Here is a 27,809-nt window from a genome sequence, read left to right as displayed (position 1 = left end):
GACAATTAAATAGTAGTTTGAAAGGGATATGTGTACTTTTCCCTACTTAAAGTATTTTAGTCACTTTATGTTTTACCGTTTTTTTATTTTTTATTTTGACATGTCCACATAATAGGGAGATGAGTGATTTGAACTAGTGATCTTCGCTTCATGAGGCGTGGTCCTCAGTCGATTGAACTACCCATTAGGGACTCAACTATTTTAATTTTAAGGGTATTTATATAATTTTAGTTTTTAAACTTGGATTATTTTTGTCATTTTACGTTTTGTTTAGGAGTTTTACTAACATGCGGAGAGTTTTGTAATAAATTAGAAACTATAATTACCAAAATTAAAAATTCGAGTGCATATGCACCTTTTTTGAGAAATGCTTAGTTGTACACTCTTATCTCATTCTTATTCCACCCTTATCTACGTGGACCAATAATGTTGTTAAAAAAATAGAGTTCCACTATACTCTCTCTATTATCTCTCATATTATTGGTCCAAGTACACGAGGGTGGGATAAGAGTTTCTCTTTTTTTTTTACAAGCAAGGATTGCTCTTAAAAAAACACAGGAAGAAAATAAGAGAAGCACTTCCTCTCGTTTTGTCTTCCAAAATGTCCATGGCAGACTCCTCCAAACCACCCTCCAAACGCCTTCTTTTCGATCGTCGTTACGGTTGGGTGTAAATATTGCTCTCTCTCTCTCTCTCTCTCTCTCTCTCTCTCTCTCTCTCTGTATACTTATGTAAATATATGGCAATATACAAGAAAGCATAATTGATAAGTTTTCACTTTGCAGAATTGATGAATGGAAAGACCCATCAGAAGAAGCTCTAGCCGGAGGCCGAGGAATGTAAGTTTTTATTCTTTACCCATTTATTTCCTTCACAAAAATCCATTTGGTTACTGAGAAAACGAAAGTAAAGAAAAAAAAGAAGAGAATAGTTTTGGGATTTTATGCTTTCTGTGGGTTTAATTAAAAGACCCAATTCAACTGAGCCTAATAGTTCTACTGGGCTTAGTGAACTGAGGACATCTATTTCCACTAACTTTAATACAATTTCTCAGAAAGCAAACGGAGAATATGTGTATGAATTCTACAATTTACGCTTATCTAAAATGCTTTTGTTTTTTTTTTATTTTTTCTGTTTTTCCATCCCACGAAGGTTTTGCATACTGCCTCTAACAAAAGCTTTGACGAAGACGGTTTCTCAGTCGGTATGATGGCTTTTTTATTATTTATGTACACTCTCCATCACCTAGATTGTTCTTAGGGTTACTTAGTTCTCTACTTCTCTTAATTCTATACTTTGTTGTGTTTAATTTGTGAACTTGATGAGACATTCTTTTTCTTATGATGAATGGAATTTTAAGCGGTCTATATGTCAAAAACTTAATGCTTTAGTTACTCTAACAAAGGTGTGCTTCTATATTCTGCCAATGATTTTAGTCCAAATCTGCTTCAAGCATTGTAATTTAGATTCCTGTGTTTATACTCAAGTAACACATGCAAATCAGCTGCTAGAAGGAAGGAAAAAAAAAAAATTAAAAAAAAGGAGAAGCAAAAGTTGTAAACTTTGAGAAGAAAACATGAATATTCTGAAATGTGTGTCCCCATCTAAATACATTAGCTAAATCCTTGTGTGAATTTGTTGCTGAGAGGCCAAAGATTTTGGTTTTGTTAGATTTAGTACTAAAGTGTATTTGGTGGTATATTTGTGTGCTATTAAGTTTTTGGCAACTTGCATCTAGAATAAGGAGTTGGAGATCTCGTAGAAGGAAGGAGAAGAGGCTAACTAGGAAAGTTGCCATTTTAACATAAAAATATAATAATATACAAAAAGATATAGTGTTTTGCATGGACATCTGATTTGCCTCAATCAAATTTATAAAATTACATTTCATCTGAGTTTCAGACTTGTAGTTTTTATTAAATTTTGGTCATAACATTGTCTAAAACAAACCTAATCAGGATGAATGTATGCATAATGTTTCAAATCCTTGTAGGACTCTCTTCACCTTTCGTCTAGCTGCTCACAGAAAGCTAACTTTAAAAGTTTAATGATATCTTATCACTTAATGATGTTAAGGAACTAACTTTTTTTTTCTTCAGTGTTATACCCCTGCTTTTATTTAGTGTTGCTTTTTTCTTGTTTTTATATTATATATGATTACCTCTAGCTTATAATGTGCCCCCTTGGCATTTGATTGTGCAAATTGGTTTTGCATGTTTTTATTTTTCATAATTTCCTTTACTTGCAATGCACCTGGGCATTCCCTGTGTACCAATCAAGTATAAATGCATCTATCTTATGTTGCATTTATGATTAATCTCTTGTAGATGCTGCAAAATTTTCAGGATAGAGTTGTGTAGAATCTCTGAATTCTTTGTTGTTAGGAAAACTGCATATATAACATTCAAAGGTTCTTCAATGCAGTAACAAGGGATAAAATTCTCATTTCACTCATGTTTCCTCATTTCATTGAGAGTACGACAAGGTTAACTGAGAAGAGAGCCCCTTCCATCCGGACCATCTGTAAAACCCCATTTTACAGCCTCTAATCAAACTTTGACACATTAGCTAAAAACACCAAATAGAATAGGAATGAAAGCAGCCAATCCTTCAACGAATTGGGACATTTTTGTCTTTTCCCTTCATGGCCGGATATGAACATCCACGGCCGTTCTCAACCTCTGGCGACTGCAGCGGCTGGCTCCACCCTTGCCACGGCCAGCACCACCCTCAACCACGGCTGGCTCTTTCTTCCTTTCCTTGACCCCTGACCCATCACTGATTTGGCCAAATCTAGAACTTGCAGACAACAATGGTGAAACCCATTATCATTGTTGTGAGCCTCATATAAGAACAACCCAACCAAACAAGAAAACCAATCTAAGATTTCTCATCCCATTCGGTCATCTCTAAGTAACAGGTGAAGCATCAAACTCCCCCAAATCAGCCACCCTACAATCAACCATGATCCCCATCTCAACAACAACAATCAACAACCCAAGGAAAACCCAATCAACAAAACTCATAGAAAACCCAATGGGAACAATCAAAGGGGAAATCCATCAGGATCAGGCTCATAAACAGGTTTTCTCTCTGCTTCATTTGGATACTGAATATCCAAGTTTTCTTTTTCTATCAAATCCATAGAAGCAGGTTCTTCATGTGTATTGAACCCAGAATCATCAGGGTCCGGTTCTTCATTTACCACGGATTCTACCAATCTGTTCACATAATCATTTGCTAAACGGCGATAAGCAGCAGCAACTGAAGATGCACGAGCACTTGCAAGCTGACCTGACATGCGGTGACTCCGTGGATTACTACTATCTCCAACAAAATCCTTCTCAGGCGGTGAATTCGTGGATTCCGGTGGCGGCGTTCGGCTGGGAGAGGTGGGGTAGTATGCGGTTGGTTCGCTAGGGCCTAGGGTTAGAAGGAAAATAGAAATAAGAAAAGTGATAATCCGGTGTATTAGGCTCTAGTATATGTAGTGTCTTTTAAATGATGTGTCAAATTCTTATTGAATGCTGTAAAAGTAGTGTTTTACATATGGTCCGGATAGAAGGTATGCTCGACTGAGAAAGATGGTATTGATTATAAGAATGTAGGAGTACAGAAAAGATACAGGATTTTGTATACCTTCTGACTTGTCTAAATTGAATAGCCTTATTATATTCTCATAAAGAATTTCACACTAATGCTAATTTGATTGAGATCATAAAATGATATTTGAGGAGATGACCCTAATCAAGATGTATTCTAAATAATTCAAGTCCTTGTACAAATTGGACTTCCTTCGCATTTTCTCTAGCTACTTGCTGAAAGACAACCTTGGAAATATGCCTGATTATACGTAAATACCTAACTATGTAGTAATAGTCACGATGTTGAAAGACTGATTGCCCAGTATCTTTTCCCCAGAGTTAGCCCTTTTTTTATAGCATGAATATATATATATATATATATATATATATATATATATATATATATATATATATATATATTATGTTTTTACATGACTAATAATCTGTCCACTCAACATCGATCTACTGTTTCATATTTGGTTTGGTGCCCCTGCTTTTTTGTTACTCCCTTTTATAGTTTTTAACACCTTGACATGTATTTTGCACCATCCATTGCAACCTTCTGTTTTGAATTGTGTCTAGTTTTATCTCCAAATGAATAGTGTGCTGCATAATGGGAGCAATGTAACATGCTAATCCAAAATACACACACATATGTGGATATATATTGAGAGAGCATTGCATGGTTCTTTAAGGATAGAATCATATAGAATCTATAAATATTTTGTTACAAGGTACAATGCGGACATAAGATGTAAAGGTTTTTTGATGTGGAAGAAGGATGAATTTTTCATTACGTTCATGTTTCCTCCTGTTTCCTCACAGATTAGTCTTGCAGCGAGCTCTGCAGTGAAAGCTATGGAAAGGACTGAACTGGTATTGCCTCAGGTAGTGCAAGATGGTCTGAATAATGGGCTTCACAAGTTCATGTCCTCGTTACAGAATCCTGAATTCAGCTGTTTCCTCCCTCAAGGGAAATTTGCAATCACCTGCTACCAGTCGCTCTTCTCATCTACATATGGAAAGAAAAGCAGTGAATCACAAATGGCTTGAAAGAAATTAGATTTGACCAATTTCTTTCACATGAATATTTATCCTTCATTACTTCAGGTTTATGTATATGGATTTTTGAGGCTGTAGCAACCAAATTTTACAGCAAACTAGATGAACCTTGATCGAATGTGTAGGATAGGTGGGAGGTGGTGACACACAACGACCAATCCTGAAAGACCACTCTTTCGTCTAAGGATCTATGATTATAATGAATTAGTTAGTGTTTGGATTGACTTATGAATGTTTTTACTGTCTCCTGGATTATAATTGCGTTGGAGAGTTGCATTTCTAAATTTAAATGTCAAATTTCTGCTGGAGTCTTTCTAGTTAGCCTACCAATCTTTGTGATGTTCAGTAAAAACATTCATGTTAAGTTGTGGCTTGCTTTTGATGTGTTTCTGAATTCAAAAGACAATTCATTGATTGAAAAAGGGTCGCCAATTGCATGACCCTAGAACAAGTTGGTCTCGGATTTTGAAACTTCCTTCAAATGCATAACCAGGTAACCATAGAGAAGGTTTGATAGGAAATCAACCACTGATTCTGTGCATATATAACCTCGCTAGATAAGCCGTCTTCACTGACCAAAGTAGACGCATTCCCACTGATTTTCTGCCCCGTTGTTTTGGTCCCTATAAGTGATGTCAACCCCCATACCTAGCGTGTTCGTTTTTTCCTTCTTTCTTTTTTCTTGCTGTGGTTTGAGTTTTGTGTTGTACTATTTGAAAAGAAAAAAAAGATAGGAAATCAACCGCTCTGAAAACGTCATCTTCTCAAATGGCAGAGAACATATGGGCAGGCAATATCTTTGTTATAATTAAATGGGTCATATGTCCATAAATAATTAAATTAGTCAAGTTAAGATTGACTTGTATAGTTTTATATACACGTTTCGACACGATCCGAACTCAATACACGACATAATAACATGCAATTTTTGACATGGCTCGTGAACCCGATACGAACTTAATATAAAATTATAAAATTAGAGTTGAGAGGTCTGATCCATTTAATTAAATGAGTCTGGTTAGAATTGACATATATAGTGTTATACTTTACCTTGACATCACCTAAAATCTATACGCGAACATAAATTGTTACTCCTATTTAAAAAAAAAAAAAAAAAAAAAACCTGTTTTTGACCGTACCAATAACTAAACATGGCCCCCACCCTTGACTCCAACCCGTGGGTAGACACAAACTACGTGGCACTCCCTCAAGCACTAATTAGGATAAGAGTTCTGTCTTCATTTGCTCGTTTTCGTATTACGATTGTTCCACGTGGTGTTAAACGACGTAAAAAAAACGGAAAATGATGGAATTACTCACGGTGCACAACAAGTGACTCCAAATCCAAACCAACCAAAAAGAGGTAAAACATTTCCCACCGTACATCGTTACATGGCACTGCTTCCTCAACACCCAGTGGCAACAGCCTTTCCCCTTATCCTACACCACACCGACCAATTAAAATGCGTTCCCTCCTCACCCTCAGGCCACCACCACCTCCATGCCTCTTCAGCTTTTCTCCTTCCTCTCCTTGTTCCTCATTCCTCTTCAGCTTCAGACCCAACAAGAGATTCCACTTCTTCACTCCCTGCTCTTCTTTGAAACAGACCAAGAAGCAGAAGAATACTACTGCTCCTAGTACTGCTCCACAGAGCCTGGGTTGGTTCTTTAGCAATCCCAAGAGCGAAGAAGAAGGCGGCGGTGGAGGAGGTGGTGGTGGTGATAAGAGAGGAAAAGATGACGAGGAGGGTGAGTTGGAGTTGGAGGGTGACACTGCGGTTAAGGGTACCATTTTGGCTGGTGTGTTGCTGGTCGGTTTGGTTGGTGGGTTTGCCGCTGTTGGGTATGTCTACAAGGACCAGATCAGTGCGTTCCTGAACCAATTTTCGACTTTCATCGAAGGTAATGGTAATTTTAAAAAAAAAAAAAAAAATGTACCCTTTTGAAGTGTTTTTCCAATTTGGGTTGGATTTTGTTAGTTTGTGTTGTAATCGTCAATGTGGGTTTCTCTGAATGTTCCCACCCTTTTGTGTGGATTCTGTTGATTGGATATTGGAATTCCATACCTTTTTCAGGCTTTATGAAAATCTGGCATGGATTTTGTTGATCCTGTTACTTCGGGTTTCATTGATTGTTGTTTTGCGAGAATACCCTGTTGACATTTTTATGTGAACTTGGGGTGGTGATCTGTGTTGAAAATCTGGATTTGAGTTTCATGGAATGCGGTTTTGCAAGAATCCGAGATCCATTTGACAATTCGAGTTTCTGTAAGTTTGCGCTTGTAATTGCATTCCCTTGTCAATAATCAATATGCTCTAGCTCAAATGACACCTCCTCCCGCATAAGAGTGAGATCGTGGGTACAAGACCACTGGGTGTATGTGTAAATTAGCTATCAAAAGAAAAACAAAAAAAGAGGAGAAGAATAGGAAGAGGAAGAAGAAAAGAAAGAAAAAAGGAAGTTTACATTTCCTCGAAAAGTTATCCTCTTGACAAACACCCTGACTCATTCCCCGCTACTTTCTGGCATGCATTTTTAGCAATTACGTAGAGAAGCAGTTTAGGTTGAAAACACTTTTTACTAAATGCAGCCTATTGTCATACAATAGTGAGAGAATATAAATCCCTTTAATTGTGGCCTTCCAAAGTATGTGTCTGAGGATATTTTTTGTTGGGAAGATCCATTAATTTTGGAGGCTTTTGTTTTGTTTACCAGAAAGGGAAAGAAATGTCTAAGAGCATCTGTGAGGGGCTAATCTGTTTGGGATAAGTCTCATTTGTAATTCTCAAACACCCCCCAAAAGGCCCTGTAGACACGCTTTTGCTTACATGTAATGTAACTTACCTGTTAACTATGGATGTGAGCTCTAATCTGATTTGCATTTTTTCCTCCATTGCACTTGTATTTTGAAGTGGATGGAGAAGCTGATTGAATTTTCTAACAGAAACAAGGTGACAACTTGGTAAAAAGGAGAGCTTTAACATGTGAAACACCTGATTTCATCCTAAAACTGCTAATGCTACCTATTGCCAGTATTGGAAACCTGAGGCACCTTATGCCATATGTGTGCCCTGATAATACTGCAACCTAGAGTTTGTGCTCACTCATACAATCTAATTTCGAAGTTCATGCAGTTCTAAAATTGAATATAGTTTGTGTGTCTGACTTTGGTTGGAGATATTTTCCAACCTATTCCAGAATGAAAATGCTTGATTTATCTTGATGATAAGAGACCTGACCTCCTCTACAAATTGGAGTAACTCTTTTCCTCATTTTTGGTGCCATTAAGCTGCTAAACTGTGTTTCTTCTTTGCCCTTGCTGGCAGCATTTTCTGATGGTGCCTCTAGATAGCAATATAACTTTTAGCTCATCTTTACAAAAGAATGCACTTCTTTTTTTAATTTTATATTACTTTTTTTTCATTGAACAGGTTATGGCCCGGCTGGATATGCTTTATTTGTAGCAGTTTATGCAGGATTGGAAGTATGCACCAGAAATGCTTTCTTGAGTATAGTATCTAAGAAGCACTGCTACCCAACACAAGGCATTAGATACGATGATACTAGAATTTTAAGAAAAAAACTAGGATAGGATAGAGCTATGACACATTAATTAATCAATCAATAAATATATGTTTGTGTTTATATATTATATATATTATTTAGAAGATGGATAATAATAAGCAGCGAAGGTTAAAAAACATATATTTTCAAGTAATAATAGATAGGAAAGAAAATATGTTTAAAGTATAAAATAACTAGCATCATGTTTAGCTTTCACATCTATCCTGAAAATACACCATTCATAAATTTTATTGAAATAACACCAGTAAGTTTGTTACATGATCCTTCAAATGTTCAAAATAAAGCATTTAGATCTTATTTTCTAATACTTGATCTCAAAGCATTTTAGAAAACCCTTTTATTAAGAAAAGTTATTTTAACCCTAAACTTGTGTCAGCTGTGTCCCAACTGTATCCCCACAGTATGTTGCCATGTCTCAAAGGTATCGAAATTTGAAATGTAATTTTCTAATTCATGGACAAGTACCATACACATACTTGGCCGTGTTTGCGCTGTAGCCATGTTCAATGTGTCAGAAATGGATACTTCAGCGCTTTTTAAGCTTCCAGGCATCCTGGAATAGTACTAAATCTATTTTCATCAATTCTTTCAGCCTTAATATGGATAAAAAAATCCCATCTAGATGTGCATGCTAGTAAATGTTTAGGTCTTTAACGTATCGATCCAAAAAGTAATTAGGTAGGCATTTCTATTTGTCACATCATAAAATGAGAGTTGTGTAGTGTCTACGTAGTCTCTAAAGTTAAGGACTGTATTGACTAAGAACCAAGGTCATCAGCTAGTCTCCTGAACTTTTGCATCCTCGTTCGCATTAATATCATATCAATGTCAATCAATTGCCAATGTTATACACACACTGATATATACGGCTGTTATCTGCTAACACTGACTTTGAATTTTTATGTTCCTAGGTACTTGCGATTCCAGCCGTTCCTTTGACCTTGTCAGCTGGTCTTCTTTTCGGCCCTGTTATTGGCACTATTATTGTCTCTATCAGTGGAACTGTGAGTCAATTTCTTTTGCAAGTTAGAACAAAATTTCAAGCATGTCTACTTATTTATTTATTTATTTCTATTATCTTAAACCTCTTTCAGATGGCAGCCAGTGTGGCCTTTTTAATTGCTAGATATTTTGCTCGTGAGCGAATTCGTAAACTGGTTGAAGGAAACAAGAAATTTCTAGCAATTGACAAAGCAATTGGGGAAAATGGCTTCAGAGTTGTTACCCTCCTTCGTTTGAGCCCTTTACTTCCATTTTCTTTGGGGAATTATTTATATGGATTGACATCCGTGAAGTTTGTACCATACGTTTTGGGAAGGTCTGCTTCTTGTTGATCCTATGATGCTCATGACTAATGTTTTTTAGGTTCTCTATTTTCTCGTGACCTTTTTTGATAATTACTAATTGAAATTGAATGCCTTGTTTATGTGCATCTGAACTCCTCAAGATCATTTCACTCTAGAACGTAGAAATACTATATCCTTTAGGTTGAAATTTGAAGAGATATTTTTGGACTAATCTTTAGTAGCAAATAAAGAAGCTAGAATTTTTATTTTTTATTTTTTTAAGTGAAAATAAAGAAGCTAGAATGAGATTATACTTCCAGAATCATGGTTCCACTTGTCAATTTAATTTTCATTTCTTTTTATTTCAAGTGATATTTATTAATGTATATGGGGCAAAGTTTGAGTTTGTCCATTCCTTAAACTTGTCCTGTTCAAAAAGTAGAATGAGTTTCACAATGATGAGATTGTGATTATTTCAAAATATGGAAATTAGGTGTGTAACCTAGCCAAAACTGGAGGGTTTTGTGCAATAAAGGCAATCTATTATTGGGGCTCTTTGTAGAAAGGTGCTTAATATGTTATATCTTTGGGTGTCGGCGCATAGCCCGGGTAGTTTGTTGTTCGCTGACTTTTTACTTTCTTGTTCTTTTATTTCCTCTGTTTATGGGCACTTTTGTATACTTCCTGTGTACTAGGGTTGCGCCCTTCTGTGCTTTTTAATGAATTCTTACTTATAAAAAAAAAAAAAAAAAAAAAAAAAAGGTAATCTATTGAATCACTAGCTTCTTTCTTTTGAAGAAATGCCATAAATTTCTCAATAATGCAGAAAAATCTTTTTATTTGGCAGATTTGTGGTGCAAAAAAATGATAAAACAATACCTAACTAAAACTTATTTATAAGCTAACAGGATAGTGTTCAGGAACTTACAGAAAACATAATCACTTAGGATGTTGTAAGTTTCATGTGTTTGTAAAATCCTTGTGATCTTCAGCTTTCTAAGCCAAAATCAATTCAAATAATTGTTGTGCAGTTGGTTGGGGATGCTTCCAGGAACATGGGCTTATGTGAGTGCTGGTGCATTTGGGCGAGCCATTATTGTGAGTTTTAAATTGGTTTTTCCTCTTGCTGAAAATCCTATATGTATTGATGCTAATAATTGAAATATCACATTATTCACATCTAGTCTCTATATTTATTTTTTGATAAGTAGTAGTCTATATTTTTTAAATAGACATGGGGAAACTACACTTTCCTCTTCAATTTACACCCCCCCTCCCCCAATCGTTCAATAACGTTAATGTACCCTACCAATCTACCATTAAGGTTGCAATGTCCTCCAATAGCAATTTCCGTTAATTCAAATGGCAAATGCATCACCTGACCCGCACATGATGTCAAAATGACCATTATACCCATATAATTTTTTTAAAATTAAAACTATAACTTAAAAAAAAAAAAATAGCTTGGATATGCACAGACCCACAGCCAGCCGTGGGTCTTTTTTCTGGGTTTTTTTCCCCATTTTTTCTGATTTTTTTTTCATTTCTTTTAGTTTTTTTTTTCTTCATCTTTTTTATTATTTTAGAATTTAACAATAAATCCTAATAGAAGAGAGACATTGCAATCCCAATGGTAGATGAAAATCAGTAGGATAGATTAACTAAATTGAAAGATTGTGGGAATAAGGGTGGTAGATTGCAATTACTTATAAAAAAAAAAAATAAGGGTGGTAGATTGAGGGGAGATAAATGTAATTTCCCCAATAAACATATACACAAAAATACACGCGTGCTTGCACAAACACAGAGATATAGTTGATAGGGTGGCTCCCCATCAAGGTTGATGAGGCCACATCATTTTTTAAGTATAATGGTGATTCATTGTCACAACTTAGACCATCCAATAGGTTAAGTATCTCTCTTATATGATAGAAAATGGATTGAAAATTATGATTTCAATACTCGTTTTCAGTAGAAAATAAAAGTTATCTAATGACTCATATATGCAATAGTATCACCGAAAATATAAGTGAAGATGTAGTTCATTAGTTGAAGCGAAATTTGAAAATCGTTTGTCTTCATACTCTATAGATATGTTTGAACGGTTTAGATATATAAATGATATGGATATTATGATATGACTGCCTATTTATTAGTTTAACCATGCTACATAGGAAGGAAAATGCAAGACAACAATAATATTAATACTTATCCACCAAATTAAGACTATTCCCACCCTAGAAAAATCCGGCTGTAACTTCTTTAACCATTAGCAACATGGGTGGGTATATCAAAGGAGATAAGAAATAGGCTGGTAAACGAGAGAGTTGAAAGCGTACTTGCATAAGTGTGAGCTTTTCCTCAGATAAATACAATTTCTTCCAACCTGCTAGACGCCTCTCCATGCTCCTTAGTAGAATTTCACACTGTAGAAGTTTTTAAATGCGATCCTGAAGTGTAAACAAGCAAATTACACTTGATTTAAAACATTTTACTGAGAGCATTGGCATTAAGATTTTGATGTTGTGCAAATTTAGCAGTCATTCATTCGTTGGCGCTGTTTGAGCTTGAGTTTATTCCATCTCAGCCAATTATAAATTGAATTAAAGTCTCTTCACTCCTTTTATATCAAGATCTTCAATTAAAGAGGCTGATTTGTAGTCAGATTCAACCTGATCGTCTGCCTTTTGATTTTTTTTTTGGGGTGACGTTTCAGCAAGAGGAATCTGAGGTTGGTTTACCTGGAGGAAACGGCCAGCTAATTACACTTGGGCTTGGACTGTTGGCCACAGCACTTGCTGCAGCTTATGTGACACGGCTTGCAAAGGTGATGCCCCTTGTGTATACCATTTTCTTTTTCACAACGAGTTATGTTTGTGGTTCCTGTCCTGATTGCTTATTTCCGTACGCGGTTAATATCAGTGAAGGAGACTAACTGCTTTATAACCAAACATATTGGCAAATTAGATGCCTGTCTGACTAGTGAATTTTAATTACCCAACTATCCATGCTAATCATCCTCTTATCTAACACTTCAATTTCTTGTGGACTATTTCACGGTCGGTTAATTGACCAATCCCATTACCTAACTATCGTTGAGATTACAATGGGGCATTATAGATAGGGCTAACAATTTTTGACATGATCCATGAATTCGATACGAATCCATCACAAAATTAGTGAATTATAATTTAGAAGTCTGACTCGATAATTAAATGAGTATGATTAGGACATGACTCGAACCCGATATGCAAACACGAATTGTTACCCCTAATTATAGGTGGTGTAGTCATGTTATTGACCCTGAAAAGTGGAAACAAGCCAAAATTTTGTTGAGTTAGCGTGGTGTTATAATTTTGTCTGTACTTAAAATGTAGAAGGTACATGTGAGGTGGGAGAAATCTGATGATCTCACTTACTAATGATATTTAAATTCTGAAGCTATTCAATTGCTACCAGGCTGACTCGTTTCCATTTCTGATGCTTATGATGCAGGATGCTGTAAAAGATATTGAGTAGACACAAATAATGGCTCTACCCTATTAATGGATCACAATCTGAATAGTAGGATTGACAGGTGCACCAGTCTTGTAAATTCAAGTATGTTAATCAATTCAAATAGAAACCTTTGATTCTTTTCAAGTGTATCGGGTATGATATACTACATAGAGTAAATAAGCGTGGTTATAGCTTAATCCTTATCATTTACCTCGCCCATTTTCTTTATTTCCATTCTCTTTCATGGTTATAGCTTAAATGACGTGAAGTGGTACCGTGTACACTATTAGATGCAACAAAATAAAATTTAGACCACAAAATAAAAATGGAGAGGATCATGTTCCGAAAGTATGGGTCATGCTAATTCTCTTAAGGGAGAGGGATGGGGGGAGAGCAAAACTTCGATTAAACCTATAAGAGGGTGATCCTATATTCCTATTCATAGATTCAATGAATTCTTTGATAATCAGCCAATTTGCAATGTCTAAAAACAAATAGTCGACCTGGAATAGTCATTGAAGTCCTAGTCTTACCATGACTTAAAAAATAAAAAATAAAAAAAAACTAATAATAATAGAAGAAGGAAGAATCTTGATTCTATTTATTACGGTGTTCGGGTTTTTTTTTAAAAACAAATAAGATTTTATCTCATTTTTTATAATTTTATCTCGTAAAGTCAAATTATCTAAACATCTTTTTCAAAAAATTGAACACCTGATCGTGCCATTCTAAGAAGTAAAAGAAAGCTCTGAGTTTTAATTAAACAATATTGCAGCCTCATGTGAGCAATTAGCTTACTATTGCTTGCCTTTTTACCAAGTTTTTAGCTCTTTGTTTTTGTACTTGTTCAAGCTATTCTTACAAGAATTTTCCACTCTGTAAACAATTTGATTTGGAGCCATTTAACTGTTCAAGTACTCGGTGAACGAGGCAAATTTGCTTTTTGCTTAAGAAACCTTTAAAAAATAACAAAAAATCACCAACACGTTACAACTATAAAATACTTTCTTTTGTCCATTTTTTCTTGGTCTCCTCTTGGGGTTGACTCCAATGATTTACAGTGGAGTGGTGCTGTGTATGTTTTATATTAAACATTTTTTCACATCTAAATTCTAGATACACAATCCCGCTCGCAAGAATCGGATTGATTGAACAATCGAACGAACAAGTCATTAAAAAAAAAAAACCCTTGTGCCTTCTTTTATGGGCACTCCGGCGAAGACATTTTCGGCAGTGGCATAATTGTCAAGCTATTTTATTTTATTTTTTTTAAACGAATAACATGTGCTATTATTGATTTTGAAAAGCCCGAAGGCATACAAGTTGAGAAATGAGGGACAGACCCCCCACACTCTAAGCCAGAATGATCCGACTTAAAAACAGCTGGTTAGGCAGAATCACAAATCTCACTAGAATTACATTTAAGCTCCCATTACAATAAAAATTTCAATAAAATCTGAGTCATACATAGGCAAACTGTATATAGTAACAAAGGAATACACAAACACATCTAACATAAAAAGCAACCCAAGTCGGCAGTAGGGGCACTGTCATCGTTGAAGTTCGGCGTGTGTAAGGCACGCGCTGCCCTCGGAGCTACCAAACAGCATATCGACCTCGCTGTTTCCGGGTGCCACCTTTGCACGGCGAAAAAAAAAAAGCGGAGCGTAACCGTCACGCGTTGCTCAAGAAGAAGACCTCCTTGGCGCGTGACGGCCACGCGCCAGTCGCTGATAACCCACACGGCCGATGCAAACGACGGCAGGACCAGAAGACAACAGTGGATCCATCTGAGTGGCGCGTGTCTCTCAGAAGCCGATGGAAAAAACACATATCTGGTGTCAAAAAATAGAGGAAAAGATAAAGTTCGGCCAAAACGCTCCATCAGCGACACGAACGATAACGACTCCCCACCAGACGTCTCAAGATGAACCTCCTATCAAAGAACGAGAAGAAGAAAAACTAACACAAAAGCTCTAAATCCTTGTAAAGACTCGGAGAAGGACAGCCACCACTAAATTTACTGGGGGAATAAAAGCTCCACAGCTTTAATGGTTATGATAAATCTACCTCCCCTTGTACATACCATAAAAGAACAAAAAAACACACCATAATCCTAAAAGAGCTAAGAGACACCACCACTGAGGGAGGAAGGGAGGTGCACCTCCCTTGCAAAAATCAACCCAGAAAAAGACTCCCTCTTTAGAAAATGAGAGCTTCTCAGCTGCATCACTCATTCACTCTCATTCAAAACCTCACTCCTTTCCACGTTTCACTTTACCTTCATGTCATGGGCAGGTGTCAACTGCCATGTGTCTTCTCCCATATCTGAATAACGTACGTTAAAAGCAATCTCCTTCGTTTAAAATTTTGCAGCCAGATGGTCCATTTGAATTTATGAAAGTGCTCAAAAGCTGCCACGACTTCACCTACATGCAAATCCTACCCCCCTCAAATGATCTTTACAATAGGACACTTGTCCTGATGTCATAGAATCCAATTAATGCCAGGCTTCCAAAACACCCTTAACTGGTTGCAAGGAAGAATAAAAAATACCGACATCAAAGAATCTTCCCCAAGTTCTATAAATATTGCCATCTCCTTTTGCTTGTCCCCAAGTCCAAACATTTGGTTGAAGTAATTTGAATCTCTGATACTCAAAATATTTGCATTCCCTTTGACAATGGAATGGTCTGCTCAAGATGCCATGAAAGCTTACCTACACACTCTTAAGCTGGTATAAATTTCTACCTCTGATTTCCTTTTTGTGATCGTATTATGATCGTCTCATTCTCGTGTTAGAGTCCAATAAAGAATAAATCTCTATTAAGAAGTTAAATCCTGATTCTTCTTAATTAGATAGTTTAAGAGTCATATTTTAATTAGTAATTATCTTTATAACGATCACTATTGTTTCTCTATTTAAAAATGGATTATTAAAACTCTCTCGGAGTAGCCATTAGAGATCACGACTCCCTCTAACGAGCCAACGAGCCCATTTATCATTTTTCTGTATTTTGTAATAGTTGGTTTGCATCAATGTCTCTATCCCAATATATGTTATATATTGTTTCCTAATTTGGTTTTCAACCATGCCTAATTCCATAGTGTGATTGATTCTGCAGTGTAAGATCCACAACTACCAAGATTGTTCTGTTGGAAGCTCAAACTTGATTGAACCCAAATACTTCGAGTTTATATCAGCTTTGGCAGCTGGAAATCGTGCTAGATTAATGGTGGAAATCACCTCAGATGGGATATCTCCATTAACAATAGGACTAGCTGTTGCTGCAAAGCAGACAGGTGGACGATTTGTTTGTATTCTTCATGAAGATCATGCAGAAAAGCTGAGAGCTGGGCTTATGGGAAATGATCATCTTGAAGACATGATCGAATTTGTGTATGGAAATCCTTGTGAAGTGATCAAGCAATATATGCATATTGATTTTGCAGTGATCGACTGCAAGGTTAATGCAAATCACCAGAAATTATTCAAGACTATAAACCTTAATCCAAATGGGTCTATAGTTGTGGTGAACAATCTTTACCATAGAAGAGACAGAATATCATTTCCTCAAGTTGTCAAGAGAAGGATTAATGGAGTTAAATCTGTCACTCTTCCTATAGGAGAAGGAATGGAGTTGACAAGAATTGGATCAGCTGGTAAGCACGAGAGCAGGAGATTCAATAGATTTCATGTAACATTTGAGAGTTAAAATTTCATGCTATGCTACAAATTGTTCACGACTCGAGATATATGTAAATATAGAATTATTGAAAATAAGATCCACTTCTTTAAAAAGGTTTTTATTATTTTTGGTATATTAAACTAGGAAACTTAGCTACAAGACATGATTCACGTTGTTTGTTTATTTCGGTTTGTTGGATTGAAAAAGTTGCTATTTTCCGCTGTTTGTTTCTATTCTTGAAAACGGTTCGAAAAACATTTTTCAGCATTTGACTTGAAAATATATCTTATATTTTCATATAATATGAGAAGTTGGGAGGAAAATTGAGAGATAGCGAAGAGAAGCTACAAAGGAAAAGAGTGCGAGTATTGAAGGCATTCGAGATTTTGTGCAATTGTCTTTTGATATTGTTTTCAATTTGAACAAACAATTGTGAGAAGGTCTTGTTGAGGTCTACATGCTCAATGCACTCTATTCATATTGCTTGTAATTTAGATAAATAATTGTGAGAGGTCAGTCCCTTGTGAGGTCTACCTCGGGCAAGTGGACCTCACAAGGGCCCGCTTACAGCCTGTCCGGAAGGGGGGGTGGTGTTCGGAAAGCGGAGGAAAATGGTTTTCGTAGATGAGAAGGGTAAACAAATTTACTCCTCGCGAATATTGTTTTTCTTGGTCCGCTGAAAATATTTGTCAAGTTGACCAATATTTTATGCTCCGCCAAACACTTGAAAATAGAAAAAATATTTTACACCAAAAACGACTGGAGCCTTAATATTTAAACAACTATTAACTTGAGAGACTCCCAAAGAGAACCACTAGCCCAAGAATACAAGGAAGCAAATCCTATATGGCATAAATAATATCCTCAAAGATTGCCCACCAACCTTCTGCTCTGATTGGATGGTTTCCTCGAAGATGCTCCCAGGGCTTTATATTAAAACAATTATTAAACTTGCCTATGACTAAAAGTAAGTTATATATGCGCATTAACATAAGTTAACACATGCAACTTACAAAATTATTCTTGTTTTTCCTTGTAAACTAGTATATAGAGATGGTTGGAGGTATCCTGCAATTCCTATAGCTGCAATGTACCTCTTTCACTGCTGCAATGTACCTTGTTCATTGAACGATTGGCCCATCGAGGTGGTAGTCGAACCTTCCGAGCGCAACAATTGCTTGCCAAGAGCCAATGACTAATCTCCGGCTTAATATCCGACGCCACACCAAGTATTGAGCCTTAAATTACTAGCAGATGATCAGAGGTTCGAAGACCCCTCCCCACACAATTGGAGTGACTAGCCCCAAGAAATTGTTTGCACTTGAATGGATTCAAACTTAAGACCTTCGGAGGTGATATTCCCTCGGAACCACAAGCCTAATCGTCATGCCAACTCCTTGGGGTTAAATCTAATATGTATTATTGTCAAATCAGTGGTTAATGTAACACTGGACTCAAATTCATAAGAATTAAGATTGGGATTTTATTATTATTATTACTCACTTGTTTTCCTTTTTTTGTAAGTGGGTTTGTTTTTTTATTTTGGGAAAAGTACACATAACTCCCTCAAACTACCACAACATTGTCAATGTACCCCCCAAACTACCAATTGTGTCAATCTCCCCCCTTAAACTACCAGAAAATGTCAATGTCCCCCTAATGACAAAAATGCCCTTCATAAAATTATTAAAATAAAATAAAAACTAAAAAAAATTATTAAAAAAATATAAAATAACAAAAAATTATTCCAAAAAAAAAATTAAAAATTAAAACTGTTTTTTATTATTTTTTTTAAATAAAAATTTTCAGTTTTTTTTCCTTTTTTTTTTTTTTAAAAAAAATTGTTCTTTTTCGTTTTTTTTAATTAAATAAAAACTGGTTTTCTTTTCATTTGTTTTATTTTTTAAAAAATAAATAAATAAATTTCAGTTATTTTTTGTTTTTTCGTTTTTGTTTTCTTTAAAAAAAATGTTCTTTTTCGTTTTTTAATTTAATAAAAACTGGTTTTTTTTCATTTGTTTTTTTTAAAATAAATAAATAAATTTCAGTTATTTTTTGTTTCTTCGTTTTTTTTCTTTAAAAAAATTTGTTATTTTTCGTTTTTTAATTTAATAAAAACTGGTTTTTCTTTTTTATTTTTTTCATTTGTTTTTTTTTTTTAAAAAAAATTCAGTTATTTTTTGTTTACTTTTTAAAAAAAAAAATTAAAAAATTAGTTCTTTTTTTTAAATATTTTTTTTTCGTTTTTTATTTAATTTTATTTAATTTTTTTAGTTTTAGTTTTAATTTTTTTGAATTTATGAGGACATTTTTGCCTTATTCAAAAAAAAATTAGGGTCATTTTTGTCTTTTTGTTAGTCTTAGGAGGGACATTGACATTTTCTGGTAGTTTAAGGGGGGAAATTGACACAATTGGTAATTTAGGGGGTACATTGACAATTGAATAGTAGTTTGAGGGGGTTATGTGTACTTTTCCTTTTATTTTTCACAAAAGGGCAACTTTTGTCAATTGCAACTTCATATTTAACAGAATGTGTGCGGACGAGTAATGTTAAGTTTCTCTTGTGTCACTTAAAAAATGACGTAGCATTTAAAATTAATATTAAGTTTGTAATTGAGGATCGATACAATTAAATTTTAATTAAATTGTAATTTTTAAAGCACATTATTTTTAAAGAGAGAGAAAGTACCACATTAAAGACTTTTAAATTTACTCGCATGTGTCCACAGCCTTTTTGGACGTGGAAATAGTCACACCCTTTCTTTTGCTCCTATAATAGTCAGACACGTTTCAATGAGTTTAATAGCCTTGATTCGTCACCCAGTTGCCTCTCTCTCTCTCTCTCTCTCTCTCTCTCTCTCTCTCCAGATCTCTCGCTGTCTAATTTTACAGGTATTTTCTACATACTACGATTTATATATAATCCAATTTCGCGTATGATTTCTATCATTATATATATATATATATATATATATATATAGAATTGATTTCTGCGTACTCGTTATATTATACCAACAAAACGAAGTGTCACTCTTTGAAGAAACTGTCACCAGTCACCAGTAATTGCTATTGTTTGATTGCTTCGAGTTTATATTAGCTTATCATTTTGACATGATCTTCCTCGAAATCAGACAAATTAAGATATGGGTCCGAATGAAATGTTATTTATCTGTACATTTAGGTGTCTAAGACTCTAATGCACGTATGAATGTGCGTATTTCAGTATTTTTTGACTGGAAGTGCATGTGTCAAGTCCACCATATATTCGAGGAAAGTCCTCTGTGCACGTTGTGTGATTGAAAGAGACTGACTGACACAGTCCAATACTTCAGCTGGATTTTTTCGTCATGTCTCTTTACTTTTTTCATGATCCTAATTCCTAAGCTTGCATGTGGTTTTCAATTAATTGTATGCACATAGGGTTATCAGATTTGGTTAGGTTGTTATTGGTTATTTGTGGTTGGAAAGCGTATTTTTGGTTACTCTAATTAGCCATATTTTATCCAATGATTTGTTTGATTTTATGAATTTTGTGTTTGCTAAGTGCTTACGTTGCTTCTTGTATAATTTGAGAACTAGTCATGATGAGAGACTTGGATTAACAATCGGCGTTTTATTTTAGAATGGTAATCGGATGCTTGAATGCTCAATGCTCAATGCTCTCATTGTTTGTCGATCTCTCACTCTTGAGGAAATTCTGTCATTGGTTTGGTGCTTGATACATGCTGCCCATGTTTTATTTAAAAAAAAAAAAAAAAATTGATGTCTTTGTACATGTTGCTATCCAGCTGAGGTTCAATTCATAACTTTCGAAGTACTTTCAGTGATTGTATAATTGCTGGCCCTCATTTTATCCTCACAGATATTCCTGTCGCTTTCCAGCTGAGACAATTGTTTTAAGGAGAACATGTAGAGCACTAGGGCTTTGTTTCTTGGAAGAAGCTCATAGATCTTTCTTTTTGAATGGTCTCTGAATCTTAGTACCCAGTAGATGCACACAGAACTTTTGGTTTAGCCACGCCTAAACTTTTGTTCTGGATCAAAGGTGGAAATTTTTGTCCAAAACCATTTGAATAATGGGAAAAAAAAAAAAAAAAAAAACCTGATTTCAATCAAGTGGTTGAACCGAAATGCCGCCCTTTGACAGAAGTCAGTAGTGGTTTAATCACAGATATTTTGTGTTTGTAGGAAAGAATGGTAAAGCAAGTTTCAAATTTAAATGCCTGTATTGTTTTGTGTGTAGCGGTAACACTAGCCTCCTCTTTTTTCCCTTTTAATCACCCCTGTATCATTGTGACCATGCATGAAAAGTTGTTGCTTGAAGTTCACAAAAATTTCCCAGTTGCTTTTCTATAGCCTGTTCTAGCTCTTTAGTTTGCAATACATATATTAGTGAAATGTAACTGAGGCTCTATTGTTTTCCTCTTTATTAATGCATATTTGGCTATTAACCTATGGTCTTTTAGTCGTTGAAATCTGATTCCAGGCAGCATGCTTTCAAGCTTCAGTTATGTTCATATGGTAATGTAATTTGCGTCTTGGCTAAAAATCTTTCGCTTCCATATAAATTCTTAATGGGATTTCTAGTTTCCAACATCTTTTTCCTTTTTCTTTTCCAATTTTTCTTTGGGGTTGCAATATCTCTTGCTCTAAAGTATATTTGTACTGCATTTGTTTTTGTTAGGTTGTCCTAAGCTCATGAAGCGAAATTAATGCTCAAAGTCGTAATTCCAAGTACCACATGTCAAATAATTGTGTCTCTCTTCTTTTATGTAATTGGGAACTCATGTTGCTACTAATAAATTAATCTTGCACTGTTGCATATGCATATACATATACATAGCCACTTTCTATGATTTTTCTTTCACTGTCATTTTCATCCACTTTCCTCTTGTGATCAGTCTAAAAGTAAGAAGTAAGATTTCTCCTCTTTGCTTACAAACATGATTTCCTCTTTCACTCTTTGTTTTCCTTGAAGTTCAGTTATGGTTGTTATTGTTTAAAGTTCACAAATAAATACTATTTTTTGTTTTCTGTTGATCTGCAGTGTGAGTGTAAAATGTAATAGATTGCTTTTGTTGCTGTTTGAAAAGCACATCCAGTTGCACACTTAATTATAAGACACCATGGGAGCCTCCAGTGGTCCAAGGCTTTCTGGAATGCAGAAGCAAGTACTTGGTCTGTACAGAGAGTTTTTGCGAGCAGCTCGTTCCAAATCTGCTGAAGATCGACTTAAGATTGAATCATTTGTGTCAGCTGAGTTCCACCGTAATTCCAAGCAAGTAGACCGCAAAAATTTCATCTACATCGAATACTTACTTCGCCTTGGTAAGAAACAGCTTGACCAGCTCAAGAGCCCTGATACTGTAAGGTTGTCATCGTTGGATATCAGTGTCTCTGAAACCATTAATAATAAGCCTTGAACTATGACTTATTTTTCTATTTATTTCTGATTTGATTGTTGTCCTGTTTTGAGCTGGAATTTTTCTGATTCATTAGTTAAATGAATATTGGAGGAAAAATAAATCTTGAAGGGTAACATAGATGATTACGTCAAGCTTATATGTCCAACCCTTGGCTTTTGTTTTGTTTATGGTGTGATGATGAACAAGTTTGCAATATTTGTAACATGCAAGTAGGGCTTTTCATGAAGTAGTTGATTTGATCATTCCATAGAAAATAAGGAATATTTAACTCTCTTTTTTCAATGATTTCTTGGAGGAAAAAAAAGAAGTCAAATCACATTTTTCTCCGAATCCATAAACAACAAATTTAGCTTCAGTCATTATAAATTGAATCAGATTCAAGAGAGAAAATATCATTAGACAGTCCTAATTAACCATACCACTCAGTCTATATGTACTCATCTCTCTCAACCACAAGCTGTTGTTTCTATTAGCAAGGCCTCATATTTTACTTTTAATTTGTTCTAATAAGAGTATTGCACCATTAATTAAGGTCTGATCTAAACCATTAAACCAACATATAATCTCAAAGTCAAATACATTGAGTGAAAACTTTAAGAAAAGAATTATTAAATTAGTCCTTGTAGTTTGACTCACAATCGAGTTGATTTATCCTTAAGCCAGTTTAGAATCAAATCAAATAAGTGGTACAAAAGTAAAATCATCTCGTTAAAAAAAGCCAATGATTGCGTGCTTAAATATGAGTGGTCTTTGATGTAGAATTCTACTTTCATAACACAATAACCTAAACAAATTGATTTACATAAATGTCTTTGGCCCATAGGTGGAGCTGAGGGGAGTGAGAGGGGGCAAATGACTCGATCTGGCCGTTTGATCAAAAGTTCAAACTATGTATTGTTAGGATTTAAATTTTCTACGAATTGGGTTGTAGGTATTTTTTCAATACAATCTTTAAGTATATAAAATCGCATGTTTATTTATTTATTTTTATTATTAATACTATTAAAAAAGCATGTGAAAAACATGTGTTGTACTCACATGATAAGAGGCACATGAAACTTTTAGAGATTGGGTTAAAGGAATTTTCCTACAACCTAATTTGTAAAAAATTTATGTCCGTATTTCCATGGCTTTGGCACTTTCTATAATGTTTTTTTGTTCAACTTCTTCCATGGTTATATCTTCAAAGACAATTTTACTACCCAGAAGCCAATTAGAATAGGCCTATTGGTGTCCGTCAACTTATTGTAAATATGAGATTTATAAGAATTAGTGTGATAGATTAGAGTAATTCTAACACATGAAAAAAAAGGGTTTGTTCCAACCATTAAAATAAATTCTGAATTCCAAGTCCGGGCCATAATATATAGTAAAATGCGATGTTTGGATTTTTTTTTTTTTAGTTGTTCCTATTATAAGAGAACATATATGCTGGACTCAAGTTTTGATTGCTTTCTTTCCCTTCAATTTATTGATTTGTTTGAACATTCTTATTTTACTTTTAGGATATTTTATTTTATTTATTTTTTCTTTTTGTTTAAGTTTTCTTCAGTAACAGCTTTAAAGATTTTAATACCGTTTTACTATCTATCGTTTGCTGTTTTATGAAAAAAAAAAAAAACTATTTAGGGTTTTTAACTTTGTGTACCCACTCTTGTTGAGTAAACCATAGACCCGTACAAAGTGCTCCCCCTACATGGATTGAGCAAGAGTACTCCAACTTCATTGGTAGACGTAGCCCCAAAAAATTATTTGCATTTAAGGAGATTCAAAACTTAGACTTGATAGAGATGTTACCAAGACCAATGCTCTTACCGGCCACTTGAACCAACCCCTTGAGATTTTCTTTATAAAAAAAATGACAAATTTATTACATTGGTTTTATTTTATCAAAAAAATCATATTCCTTAATATTGTTAATAAGTTTTTTCTAGTCTAATTTTTTAATCTTGCCCCTTTATTTATGACTCCGCCGCCCCCCCATGAAAATGGAAAAGGCCCAATGTTAGAAGCAGTCAAAGAGTGTTCTATTCCATTAGAGAAATGATTGTTATACAACTATTAACATAACTATTGTATAACTCCAACAACTTTTTTTTAAACTAACCATTGGATTTATTTTCTTAACTGTGAGTCATATATATCCAATATATATTGATTTTTTTTTAAAAAAAATTGTTAGAGTTGTACAAGAATTGTATAGAAGTTGTAAACGTATCATATCTCATTGCATTATTTCTAGTATTGTCGTATTTTCACCGAAGATTGAAAAGATCAATTGCACCATCTACCAGACCTAAATGGGGTGAATAAGTTTGGTTGACACAGTGACCCTATGCCATACGTTCGATCCAAGCGATCTCTCCAGAGAAGAACAAAGAAAGAGCTGCTCGTTGAGATCTGACCAACAAAGACCACATCCGATACTCAAGTTAGTGAAGGAAGAAAGGCAAAAAGGCAAAGTATTAGCTAAAAGGCAAAATAAGGGGTAGTATGCTTTCCCTATATTTATAGGTCACAAGGTCTCCTAAAACACAAGCTCGCTCCCTCGCTTATCGGTCTAAGTTGTGGGTGGTTTCCCCCAAGGATAGTGGGGAAGTTAAGGGTTATGTAGGGTGTGAAGGCTAATTTCAAGAAGTTTGCCCCAAGTGGTGTGCAACCTATCTTCCATCCATTTTTTTTTTCAAATTCATTATCAGATGTATATGTTGGACCTACATATGGGTCATACATATTCAATAATAGACTTGAAAAAAAAATATATGAATGGAAATGGACGGGAGATAGATGAGAGATGAAAAAATAGCATTTCTCATCTTCTAAATAGCCGATTTTAAACAAAGTAGTCGAGCATATATATATATATATATATATATATATATATATATATATGGCCACGATCTTAAATATTGGATTTTAGCCCTTCCTTTTAGTGTTATTACTACTTGTAATCTACATGTCATTTCCTTAAGAAAAATGATATTTTTACATCTCATATACATCTTTTGTACATCTTATTTTTAAATCACCTTTGGATTTATGTGTAATGTTACGTGTGTAGTCCTTGTTAATTTGGTATTAGGTTTGTTAGGAAGTATTATCTATTAGGTGATTCAATTCAGTAATATTTTATTGCTTTACTAGTTGTTCAGTTCATTAGTTGTTTTATTAGTTTACTATTGTTGTGTAGGTAAATGTCTCATATTTATATTTTTATGTTGTTATTTGGATATGATTAGGTTTATTTCTTTAATCTTTTTTAAGAGTCTGTTGTCAGCAGGTTAAGTTGTTGAGTTATGAGTCAAATGGACTATTTCATACGGGACTCCATTTTCTATTATATTCCATTCTTTTAAATACTGCTTTGTTATTGAATAAAATAAATTATCAAACCTTGTGTTTGTGAGTTGAGAGCATCTCTAATTTCTCATAGGAAGTTTAGGATTCATCGAAAATCCTACCATATTTATCGTTATTGTTAAGTTCTCATCCTACATTGTAACGACCCGCTTTTTTTCAAAAGAGCGTAAGTAATTATATCTGGATAATCACGTGTCATTAATGTTTCAGAGGCGATAAATCTCGCAGCGGAAAATACGAATATCTTTTTTTTTCTTTTTTTAAACCAACAGGGACAATTCCCTTTCAACACATATAGAGCTTTGACTGAAATACCTCAACTTACATTAAGACAATAAAAGGTCTTACAAATAAATACACACCAAAGCAATAACATAAGAGCCACATGCGACTCGCATCCTATGTAATAGTAGTCATATTACAAACCATAAAATAAAGTATAAGATGTCTAGAAAGTACATAAAATAACAACATAGAAGATAGACTGTTCAGCAAGTCTATCACAAAAAGGAGACTCTAGACAGTCTCATCTATGAAACCAGGATCATCACAAGGCTCCTGATAATCCTGATACTTGTCAGTGTCTGTACCTGCACAATCATCTATGAGAAGGTGGTTATAACTACAATCTCATAGTTCCATAAGTGAGCTAACTGTCATTCAACAACATCATGGTTTATGCATTATTTAAGGAACAGAGATAACATAATGATGTAGTGATAGTTTTCTATGCAAAGTTTAGCAGTTTAATATAGTCATGACACTCCACTCATATAAGGGCCGTACCCCCGGTTAGCGTATATCTCGAGGCCGTACCCTCTACATTACATTTTATTAGCATGGTTTCTGCACTAGCAGAGTATGTCCCACGTCACTCCACTAGCACTTTGAAAGACGGTAGCAATCAATATGAATTATTGGGTTTTCGGTTCCAGGCACTATTCCCATCCTGAACCTTTGGAAGACGGTAGCAACCAATATTAATAGGTTAATTATTAAATGTATGCAATGATCAATCACACGCATCCAATTAAAATAAAACATAAACACAACACTATTGAAATCCAGTACTACCCTCAGTAAGTAATTTATACTTACAGTCCTTCGCTTCCACAGGGTCCACAAAAATATCAACTGCAGGGTTATATTCATGAAATATGAAATTAGTAAATAGTGCTAAGAAAATTATCATTTATAATCATCTCTCCTAGTCCTTAAGTACATGGAACCATTAATTGTTTGGATATTTTAATAACCACATTTTCGTTTGTAACCTTATCATTTTTATACTAACAAAAGAGATTATATATATATACATTCCTTTTTAACCCTATATTTGGAATCTATAATTTCTTGTTTTTGACACTACAATATATAGGTATCTTATATATTCCATGCTGTGTACAATACCTATAGATATATACTTATAATAGCAGAAATTATATATATATATTTTTCATATATTCACATCAAGAGTATACATATACATAGGTGACTATATTATTATTTTTAGTGCTTAAGTAAGCATCCCATGGTCTTCCCATTTGATTATTTTATATCCTACACCTTATAGTCATTGTTTACAAATTTGACTCCCTTTTGGTACAGATTTTTTTCCACTTTTCTGCACTAACCCGAACACTACCTTACCAATAAGCAATTTTTATTTCTACCCATGTGTTTCTCTTAGTCTCCTTTTATTTTCTTTCACTGTTTTTCTATTGGTTTCTGTCACTAATCTAAACCACAGATCTGCCCCTCACTTTTCACACACGTTCACTTTTTCTTTGACAGCAAAATCACAATCTACACACTTTTATTAGACAGCACCAGCATGAGCACTTAATCCCATACATTTTTTACACATGCACACACACTGTTTTTCATGTCTAAGTGCATATATATATATATATATAACACGGTTTTTCATGTCTAAGTGCATATATATATATATATATATACCTCCACTATATCTGTACACTTTTATCATGAAAACACAGCACCTGTTCACCTATCACACTCCCACATACAGCACCTTGCACTGAAACACCCACCTGGACACACACACACAGCACACACGGATCCCACTACATGCATGACAGCACACACACACACACCTTTTTATTTTGTTTCTTCTGTTTCATCACAGCACTATATATATATATATATATATATATATATATATATATATATATATATGATGAGAATGTAAAATGTCGTATTTTTCCCCTTAATATTTAATCTATTATACTTATTTAATGCCTAAAAGTACTTATTATTCTTATATTTTGATTTAGGATGCAAATTGAGGCATTAAA

The 27,809-nt window shown here is 34.5% G+C and overlaps 4 protein-coding genes across 6 annotated transcripts; all 4 read left to right on the top strand.

Annotated features, from left to right (window-relative positions):
* The first annotated feature begins 524 nt into the window (after positions 1-524).
* On the top strand, positions 525-4,954 carry LOC133859376 (uncharacterized). Its single transcript, XM_062294769.1, has 4 exons — positions 525-669; positions 786-839; positions 1,153-1,204; positions 4,410-4,954. The coding sequence occupies exons 1-4, from the start codon at positions 602-604 to the stop codon at positions 4,635-4,637; spliced, it is 402 nt and encodes a 133-aa protein (XP_062150753.1). The 5' UTR covers positions 525-601; the 3' UTR covers positions 4,638-4,954.
* Positions 4,955-6,035: 1,081 nt separating this feature from the next.
* On the top strand, positions 6,036-13,243 carry LOC133862028 (uncharacterized). Its single transcript, XM_062297868.1, has 7 exons — positions 6,036-6,548; positions 8,078-8,130; positions 9,143-9,235; positions 9,326-9,549; positions 10,549-10,615; positions 12,234-12,344; positions 13,013-13,243. Exons 1-7 carry the CDS (start codon positions 6,110-6,112, stop codon positions 13,034-13,036), a joined length of 1,011 nt encoding a protein of 336 aa, XP_062153852.1. The 5' UTR covers positions 6,036-6,109; the 3' UTR covers positions 13,037-13,243.
* Positions 13,244-15,622: 2,379 nt separating this feature from the next.
* On the top strand, positions 15,623-16,811 carry LOC133859250 (uncharacterized). Its single transcript, XM_062294585.1, has 2 exons — positions 15,623-15,752; positions 16,141-16,811. Exons 1-2 carry the CDS (start codon positions 15,699-15,701, stop codon positions 16,729-16,731), a joined length of 645 nt encoding a protein of 214 aa, XP_062150569.1. The 5' UTR covers positions 15,623-15,698; the 3' UTR covers positions 16,732-16,811.
* Positions 16,812-19,456: 2,645 nt separating this feature from the next.
* On the top strand, positions 19,457-22,276 carry LOC133861356 (succinate dehydrogenase assembly factor 1, mitochondrial). Of its 3 annotated transcripts, none has more exons than XM_062297124.1 (2): positions 19,457-19,597; positions 21,753-22,276. In XM_062297124.1, exon 2 carries the CDS (start codon positions 21,832-21,834, stop codon positions 22,126-22,128), a length of 297 nt encoding a protein of 98 aa, XP_062153108.1. In that variant the 5' UTR covers positions 19,457-19,597; positions 21,753-21,831; the 3' UTR covers positions 22,129-22,276. The 3 variants fall into 3 exon arrangements, with proteins under 3 accessions (XP_062153108.1, XP_062153110.1, XP_062153109.1); XM_062297126.1 differs by having other exon boundaries at positions 19,472-19,597; positions 21,799-22,276; XM_062297125.1 differs by lacking the exon at positions 19,457-19,597 and adding an exon at positions 20,533-20,902.
* Positions 22,277-27,809: the final 5,533 nt, after the last annotated feature.

This window comes from Alnus glutinosa, chromosome 2 (assembly GCF_958979055.1).
Source record: "Alnus glutinosa chromosome 2, dhAlnGlut1.1, whole genome shotgun sequence".
NCBI classification, from domain to species: Eukaryota; Viridiplantae; Streptophyta; class Magnoliopsida; order Fagales; family Betulaceae; genus Alnus; species Alnus glutinosa.
This window is presented reverse-complemented; position numbering and strand designations above follow the sequence as displayed.